The sequence below is a fragment of the Octopus sinensis genome, linkage group LG18 (assembly GCF_006345805.1).
Source record: "Octopus sinensis linkage group LG18, ASM634580v1, whole genome shotgun sequence".
NCBI classification, from domain to species: domain Eukaryota; kingdom Metazoa; phylum Mollusca; class Cephalopoda; order Octopoda; family Octopodidae; genus Octopus; species Octopus sinensis.
Genome location: NC_043014.1, coordinates 47,639,645 through 47,649,644, shown reverse-complemented (window position 1 = coordinate 47,649,644; position 10,000 = coordinate 47,639,645). Strand labels below are relative to the sequence as shown.

The following is a 10,000-nucleotide window of genomic DNA, read 5'->3' as shown; positions in this document are numbered from 1 at the left end:
TATACATATGAACAAATTACGACACTCTCTTGTACTACGTCTGCAAATCTTCGCACTTACATATATACATATTTAAATACGTACTTGCGTACTCCTATGTATAATAAAAACATATACATATATATCCATCTATGAACATACTTATACATACAGAAAACATACATACACATACATATACTTATGAACACATTTCGTCAAATCTACGTATATTAACTAAATTACAAAATATATGTCTGCCCATCAAAGGACGTATACATACATACACAGTAAGTAAACGGACAGACATTACTATTAATTAAAATATAAGTAAATTAATTATAAATTAGATTAATTATAAATTAATAAATGAAAAAAATAGAAAAGAAAACAAAGAATGAATAAATAAATGAATAAAAATACAAATACAAATAGAAATAAAAATAAATAAAAATAAATAAATGGAAGTATATATATAAATATATCAATGTATAGATAAATAGATAAATAAAATAAAATACACATTAAGATGAGTACAAAGATAAACTTAATATATGAAACTGCCAAACAAATTTGTTCTGCATCTTCTTTATAGCTAGGGTATATTCTGGCTCTTCCTTGCTAATGAGGAATTAATGTTTGCCAGAAGGTTTTAATAAGTAACTAATGTCGTTTGGTTAGTGGAATGTTTACATGTTTTTATGGGAAGTGCAGGGAATTAACGAGGGTCTGATGATAAGTTTATACGTATTTTCTCTGTGATGTTTATTACATCGATTTCTTTTATGCCCCTTTAACTGAAAGTTACAACTCTTCCACGTATGGCTACCCTGTTGAAAGACTTTGCTGCCTCAGTTATTTGCTTGTGTCCCAGAAAAGAGGCAAACAATTTACAAGGGCCAAATATGCCATTCAGTTCTTTAGTGCTTTCATACTGGGATCGATCTAATCGGCTGGTTCCCTCCCACAAAGTTTCGGACCTTGTTCCCAGAATAGAAAACAACATAATTCATTGTATATTATGTTTTTATAACCAAATATCACGCGCCCACTAATCATTAGTATACTTATGAACACAATTTATCTTTTATAATTCACTCTTGTGAAGTATATTTTGGAGCTCTTTATCATTTGCAAGGTCTTCTACTGAGTGAATGAATTCCAAAACAAACTTTTTGTATTCAGTATTTCCATTTCCATTTCCATACTCATATAAATCAAGTATTATTTCCTTTATCTCCCAAATTTCTATCAGGTCTTTGTCGAAAGGAAGAAATTCTACAGCAGATTTAAGAGCCAGAACAAACCTATCTATTCCTGTACGTCTTAATTGATCTTTTTCTTCTTCATCATTTTTTACATCTGCTTCTTTAAGACATAATCTTCCAAACAAAATGTTAAAATTAACATCTTGCATTTTGATATCTGCTTTAAATCTTTCACTATACTTCCTGGCATTGTCATATTCTTTCAAAGACATATATAATAAAATGATATCATATAGAGCAGCTGAATTTTCTGGAGAAAGTTCAAGAGCTTGTTGAAAGTGATATTCAGCTTTGTTGATTAACTCATTCCTTTCTATATGAGGAATACTTTGAGCATGTTTTAAAACTTTCGCAAATAAATTCGTTTCTTCTGAGAATTGTTTGTTCATTGGGACATATGTATATTTTGGTGTATTCATTCTTAGATAGAGTAATCCAAGCTGATGATGAGAATATGATGTTGCCTTTATTTCAATTGCTTTTTCAAGCAATTTTCTTCCTTGTTCAAGCTGATATGAACGTATATAATTATTGGCACTTTTCTGCAAAACATAGGGGTCATCAGGGGAAATATGAAGAGCTCTCTGAAAATACTCTTCAGCTGGTTGACTACGAAAATTCCAAGGACTAATTTTAAACAAACCTATCAATGCTAATGTTCTTCCCATTAGGGCCTTGTCAATATGGTGTGGAAAAGCACATCGTATTTTCTCTAAGTACTGTATTGATTCCTTAATATTTTCACGCATTTTCTCTTTATCCATGGTCTTTCTTAAACAACGATATTGCAACAAAGCAATAGAAAACATACACAGATAATCGTCTGGACAAACGTTGAGAGACTCTTTGTAAAGTTCGACAGCTCTTTCATGATCTTTAAAAGATATAGTAGCTAAACAATAAGCAACATTTCTTTTGCCTTCTGCTTCTATCAGCAAGAAATTTTCTCTTTCTTCAAGCTTGCTTAGATTATCCAAAAGGTTTCTTACCTCAGGGATATTTCTATTATACAAATGAATGAATGCAAGGTTGGTTAATGCCACCAGGTTATCTGGCTTCTTTTCTTGAATTTCATTGGCTAATTTTTCAGCTGAAAATTTATCTTTCATCTGCCACAGAATATATACTAGGACATTCTTTTGACGAATCTCATCTTCTAAACCAAATAAGATATCATCATTCAATGTATTTTCTACTTTTTTGTAGAGAGGCGACCAAACTTCTTCGGTTTTCTCAACACATTCTTCCATTATACTTGGAAATCTTTTAATTCTTTCCCTGTACAATTTGATTTTACGTTTCTCATCCTGAAATAAAAACAAAATGATTGCGTATGAAATATGATATCACACATTATCATAGACAAAAAATATTCTCCAATTTTCGATTTTTAGTTAATGAAACAATGCTAAACTTTCCTAGTCTGATTCGGTTGATGTAGTGGCTGAGTATTTTGAAACCGAATGTTTGATGTTTTTAATATGCGCACAGAAAAGTGAGCGTAAATAAGTGAGAGAACAAGGTAAGAGGTGTGTTTGACAGAGTGATAAATGCATCATCATCATCAACATCATCATCAACAACAACAACAACAACAAGATTGACAGGCTGTATTATCTTTATATATAAAACTAAAGTTCTGTGTATGTGTGTCTGTCTACTCCGATTTAGATTCCTAACTACTCACACATTTTGCGGTGCAGTTTAACCAAAAGCGGGTATCTTATAGTCGTCATTCATATCAAGCCCTTCTGGGTATTAGCGCGTGTCTACGATGAGTCTACGATTTAAAAAAAAAATTACCATAATTTTTCCGCATTTTTAAGGATTTTTGCTCGGGTTATATAAGGGAAGTAACTCTCTAAAAATGCTTATATAGTTATTTCCCTTACAAACCCGAGCAACGCCGGGCGATACTGCTAGTAATATAATATAACACTCACACACAGGCGCAAAATAATGGAAACACCTAGCATCATCACATCATAATTTTGAAATATCTATAAAGCTGTCAAAAGCTTGTCTATTTTTAGGTTTTTTTATTTATTATTAGTGTTGCTTAATATGTTTTGCTAAAATTGCTTTTTCTTTTCAGATATCATCAAAATAAGGTAATTAAAATTCATTAAAATGACAGATTTATCGGACTTTCAAAAAGGTCAAAATGTTGGTGCTCGTATCGCAGGCGCTAGCGTAACGAGAACAGCCGAAATGTTTGGTGTATCAAGAAGTACTGTCTCGAAAGTAATAACAATCTTTGAGAAAGAGGGAAAAACCTCCTCGGCGAAACAAAACTCCAGAAGAAAGCCAAAATTTTTAGATAGGGACCGTCGGACTCTTATGTGAAAGGATCACAAAAGTACAGCTCCCAAAATTACTGCAGAGCTTAATGACCACCTTGAGAACCCAGTTTCCACAAAAACAGTTCGCTGGGAGCTACACAAAGGGAGGGCTGCAATCAGAAAACCACTACCTTCAAAAACAAATGTTGCAAACTGTTTAGAGTGGAGTAAAAATCTACAGAATTGGTCTCTAGAGCAGTGGAAGAAAGTTATTTTCTCAGACGAGTCATCTTTTACCCTATTTCCGACCACCGAGTGTACTTGTGGAGTCAGCCAAATGAAGCATTTGACCCAGACTGCTTTCTTTTATTAAACATGGAAGAGGATCTGCAATGATGAGCTTTGGGGGCTATATCTTGGAAATCCGCTGGCCCAATGATTTTCCTTCATGGCAGAATTAATAGTCAAGATTATTGAAGCATTTTATCTGATCAAATTCATCCAATGGTTGCAGAACTGTTTCCGGAGCGAAATGCAATCTTTCAGAATGATAATGCACCAATTCACTCAGCTAAAGTTGTTACTGAATGGTATGAGGAACATTTTAGTGAGGTTGAACATCTTATATGGCCACCACAGTCCCCAGGTCTCAATATTATAGAACACTTATTGTGCATTTTAGAAAAATAAGGAAGGAGCCGATATCCTCCACTATCATCACTACAAGAACTGGAGACTGTTTGAACAAAAATTCCTTTGGAAACAATTCAAACTTTGTACAAGTCCATATCTCATAGAATTCAAGTTGTAATTACTGCCAAATATCAAAATTACTGCCATATTAAAATAAATTTGTTTGAAACGTTAAGGTGTTTCCATTATTTTGTCCAACCCCTGTATTGGTGGAAACTGAAATCGCTGCACATTGAAACCAAACCCAGTAGCACAGGGTTGAGAAACAACCTTTTTACCGCACAACTACGCCTATAAGTATATAACACACACATATACACACACACATACACTCGCACCCACACATTTATACATATTCATATATACATACATGTGTGTGTGTGTGTGTGTCTCCGAAAAGCAGCGAAATTATATATTTCTGTACAATTAATCTCTGTCTATATAAAGCTGAAGTTGTCTGTGTATGGCAGGTTTGGTAGTCTTCAACTAACACTATCTCCTCCAAGACCCTGTGGCGCAAGTTGACCAAAATTAAGAGTATGATAGAAGAAGGCTTGCTCTTCCTTCCGTAGAAGAAAAAATTCAAATCGGACCATGTTAACACCAAAAATTATTTACATCAAAAAGGTGATTTTTTTCTATGAAAATCCCTATTTTTTACGATTTTTTTGACAGCTGTGTCGCCATTTTTTGGTGTATTTCAACCAGAAAAATGTTCACTTAAAGATAATAACAAGCTACATAATGCAAAATTTTTACTTTTCAAGAATTCCAATTCTAAAGGGTTGAAACAAACCCGAGCAAAGCCGGGTTATACTGCTGTTGTAGCAGTTATAAGACTTTAGCAGCAACATGAAGTCATAATCATGTCGGCTGTCTTTTGTTTGTCTTACACTTTTTCCTTGGCCGCGATTCTAATCTTCGTGAAAAGTTTCTTTTCCATGAAGAAAGGTTCTTAGAATCAGGTTTACGGCATTTATAAAAGCCCTGATTTTGGGGAAATTATTCAGGGATACTTAGTTTGCCACTTGGAACTTCATCACTCATTCTGGCAATGCTATTTTGCATTGTTCATGACCTTATGTCATGCTTTTCTCAACCTTCTTAGAGTAGTTTTGAAGAACTAGTTAAGGAATTTTTCCTGTCGTCATTCTCGCGACAGATTCTTTTTAAAAAATGTTTTTGCTCTTTATGATAAGTGCTGCAATTTTCCCTATCACTATTATGTTGTGATAAATTAATTGTATATATTTTGACTTCCTGTAAATAAAAGATTGGTGTTAAATCCAGTCCTTCTTCTCTTGGTGTTTATCTATACGATCTCTCTATAAGGAAAATGAATTAGCATACATGTACGCACACATTCTGCAAGAATAGGTATTAGTATACATTTGTTCATGCGAGTGTATATATTGATATACTCACCAGTAGAATTTCCTGCATTTTCCCAGTTATTTTCTGCATTTCTTCAGCCATTCCTTTATAGCTGTGTGTATATAAAAAGGCAAATTTTCTTTGGACAACAAAATTTGTACGTTTTCTTTTTGTGAAATTATGCTTTCTGTTGTATTCGTGCAATGAAGAAAGGTCAATTTGTAGAAATGATATAATGAATAATAACAGTCAATATCTATATCCAATCTCTATCCAAGCTTCTCAGAAGGGTAAATATATGGCAACGAATATTATATACGGAGAGAGTGTCACTTTTTGTGCAAGTGTTCCTCTCTGGAAACCAGGTCATATTGGAATGCTGGAAGTTGTGAAGGGATTAATAAAGTAAAATAGTCGAGATTGAAGAAGTAAAATAATTAAGAAATAATAAAAACTGTTTTGGGAATCTCAGAAAATAATAACAACGCCCGTTAATGTCACCAACTAAATGAGTAAAAGTGAAAGACTTCTGTAAAAACATTTTACTTCCGCATTGACGGTGAAGTGTATATAATAAAGCACAATTTTCTTGTCGGTCACGCTTGGTTGATGGGAGAAAAATAAAAATAAAATGACAAATGGAACGGGTAATAAAGCATGCGAAAAGCTTTCGAGTGCTTGAATATTTTCAAATTATAATTATACAAAACAAATACATTTTTTTTTATTTATACAGAGTTTAAATAAACAGCAATTGGCCAAAACAGGGCTACAGTAGATGCTATAAAGCATTTTGATCAGCGCTCTACCTTTAAATCAAATATTTAGACCTAAAATTCAACAGGCAGTATGTCTGTATATCATCATCATCATTGTTCGACCGTGGTCGAGACAATGGAATTTACTATGTTATGCCAGACTTCACGGTCCATCATAGCATTATGGAGTTCCTGTTGCTGGATGCCTGTATCCCTGGAGATTACATCAGAGTTGGAGAGTGTGCGCCCTCTGGTATCATTGGATGCCCTTGTAGGTGCAACGTGATCAGAGACAGGACCCAGCAAAGCAGGGGCTGGACCTACATCCACAGGTATACCATTAAGTCTGGTTCCCTGGGGAAGAGGAACCCTGGTGCAGTTGATTATAAATTCCACAGTCTTTTGAAATGGCTAAAAATGTGTGCGCGCGCCGCTACTACACACATTGGAAAGCATTGTACAACCAAGTACTAAAGAAGATCTTTCCTCCTCCATGAAACAAAGCTGTATATAATGAAGCGTAGTTACGTTCAACTAAAAGTTGTATGACTTACACTCCAGCTTGACACGACCGGTTGGTTCTTGGGTTCATGTAATTCAGTGTAGTAAGACCTCACAAAGACTGAAGATGTACTTGGTCCTAAGTTGTATGTAATGTGTTGTAGGAACTTCTAAGATTATAAATCTTATATATATTTCTTTACTACCCACAAGGGGCTAAACACAGAGGGGACAAACGAGGACAGACAAACGGATTAAGTCGACTATTTCGACCCCAGTGCGTAACTGGTACTTAATTTATCGACCCCGAAAGGATGAAAGGCAAAGTCGACCACGGCGGAATTTGAACCCAGAACGTAACGGCAGACGAAATACTGCTACGCATTTCGCCCGGCGTGCTAACAGTTCTGCCAGCTCGCCGCCTTTATATCAGAAATCACACTCACAGATGTGTGTGTGTGTGTGTGTGTGTGTGTGTGTGTGTGTGTGTTATATAACGAGAAAAGTAGGCTTTTATAAAATCTCTATGAGAGATGAAAGCAGTAAATATACGTAGAAGTGATGTCTGTCGCCACACTATTGTGGCTGATCGCCGTTGCTCCCTATCTTAACCCCATCTCGGATCTTTTCATGTCGCAAATTTTTACAATATTACTCACACTTCACGCGCAAACTCGAGACCTATTTAGGCATATTATTGTTTTGTTTTTGTTGTTTCTGGCCCTTCAAAACCATGGGAGAAGCCTTTTCGGTAAAAAAAAATAAAAGAAAATATTCAAAAAATATCGTTAATATTTTTATTGGGCGACGAAATTAATCGATTTAAGAGATATAGCTGTTATTTCTAACACATGTAGAAGACAGAGAAGAGGTAAATAATTTGAGCTCGAATGCTGCGATTTCATTGGTTAAAATTCTTAAAATTAAACTACGTTTAATTTACGAATTACAATTTTGTTTTCAATTTTGTTTACAATAATGTTTTCTTTTGACACATTCTACCAGTATACGAAGTTTCAAATTGTTTAGTTAACTAGGAAAATTTGGCCTTCAAAATGAAAAGATCCCCCATATCTATATATTGTGGATAGGAGCGAATTACTGCTGTCTCTAGTGGCAGGGTGCTCACCACTGACAATGGGCGCAAATAGCTTGAAACCATTTGATCTGGTGATCCCGTCGTGTGCTATAAGTTGGCAAGGATTCGCTCCCATTAGGTGGCGAGCTGGCAGAAGCGTTAGCACGCTGGGTGAAATACGTAGCCATATTTCGTCTGCCGTTACGTTCTGAGTTCAAATTGAAGATTTCTACCTCCCCTTCCTCTCCTTCACTCTCTCAAACCCCCCTCTCTGGAATGTTGAAGATTTCTACCTCCCCTTCACTCTCTCAAATCCCCCTCTCTGGAATGTTGAAGATTTCTACCTCCCCTTCCTTCAACATATCAGAGAGGGGGATTTGAGAGGGTGAAGGGGAGGTAGAAATCTTCAACATTCCAGGGAGGGGGATTTGAGACGGTGAAGGGGAGGAAGGGGAGCTAGAAATCTTCAACATTCACCAAACCTTTTCATCAAACATATTCAACAAGTATTTTCATCAAACATTTTCATCTAATATGTTTAGAAACATTTTCATCAGACATTTTCGTCAAACATCTTTATGAAACACCTCCTTTGTAATGCCCTACTTTCAGATATATCCAGAGGCCTTAATTAATATATTATAAAATACCCACATCTGAAACAGAATTGAAGAAATATTGATTGGCACGCAGTAAACAAACTCTACCTCAATAAAATGTAAGGATTAAAACCTCTATGTACTAATCAAATCTATATATATAAAACTGTAGTTGTGTGAGTGTCTGTCCCCTTCGATTTAGATTCCTAACTACTCCCACATTTTGCGGTGCAGTTTAACCAAATTCGGGTATCTTATAGTCGTGATTCATATCGAGCCCGTCTGAGTATTAGCGCGCGTCTACGATGAGTCTACGATTTTAAAAATAATTTAACATAATTTTTTATTCCATTTTAATGCATAATTTTTCGTGTGCCGATGGCGGCGGAGTTGGCGTCCATGGTCAAACACCTGCACCTGTGTTTGCTTCTCCCCCTTCTTCCCTCCCTCGTGAAGCTGTGGGGAAGGGAGTGTAAGGAAATTAACGTCGTAAAGCGTTGTCAAGGAGACCAGCGTTCTTTTAGAACAACGACTTCATGGCTTGAAGACACCAAAACAGAAATGGCTAAGAAAGCCCAAATTGGCATCTATAAGGGAAGTAACTCTCTAAAAATGCTTATATAGTTATTTCCCTTACAAACCCGAGCAACGCCGGGCGATACTGCTAGTTGCTTATAAAACAACGAACTTCTGGAGAGAGACATGCTGACCAACGACCTCTGCATCTAACCAAATCCTTCTGTGAACATGAAAGCATAAGGGGAACATTTTTCTATACTAACAACACCATGATATACCTGATTAATAACCACAATCCTCCAAATAAAAATAGGAAATATACTACATAACAACTACAACAAGTAAAGAAACTGATCAACTAAAATATACCGCCTACTTATATTCTTTTGTGAACCTGTAAAAAATTCCATTACAAAAAATGTTGACACACCTGATTATTAAAGTCTTTAATATTGGACTTTGTACCTTTGACCATTACAGTATCAAAGCAAAGGATTAAATCTAATAAAACCAAAAGTCTGGGAAGCCAGGAGGCTGCACCAGGCTCCAGTCTGATCTGGCAGTGTTTCTACAGGTGGATGACCTTCCTAACGCCAACCACTCTGTGAGTGTAGTGGGTGCTTTTTCGTGCTGCCGGCACAGGTGCCAGGGGGGGCTCGGAGCGGCAACGATCGGTTTCATTTGAGGAAAAAAATAGTTGTCATGCAAACTTGCCAGCACTTTTAACATAGGTGTGCATATTTTCAGCTGAACCGACCGACCACATAATGCACACATTATATATATATATATATGTATATATATGTGTGTGTGTGTGTGTGTGCACGCATTATATATACAAATGTATACAAATTATATATATATATATGTATAAATTAAATTAGAGATAAAACCACTAATAGGCAAATCAAACAGTGAAAAACCAAAGACAAAAACATAAAAATAAAAATAT

At 35.5% G+C, this 10,000-nt stretch overlaps 1 protein-coding gene across 1 annotated transcript; it reads right to left on the bottom strand.

The window, feature by feature from the left end:
- Positions 1-545: 545 nt before the first annotated feature.
- Positions 546-6,138, bottom strand: LOC115221493 (interferon-induced protein with tetratricopeptide repeats 1B-like). Its single transcript, XM_029791689.2, has 2 exons — positions 5,645-6,138; positions 546-2,551 (listed from the first exon to the last, which is right to left on the bottom strand). The coding sequence occupies exons 1-2, from the start codon at positions 5,693-5,695 to the stop codon at positions 1,064-1,066; spliced, it is 1,539 nt and encodes a 512-aa protein (XP_029647549.1). The 5' UTR covers positions 5,696-6,138; the 3' UTR covers positions 546-1,063.
- Positions 6,139-10,000: the final 3,862 nt, after the last annotated feature.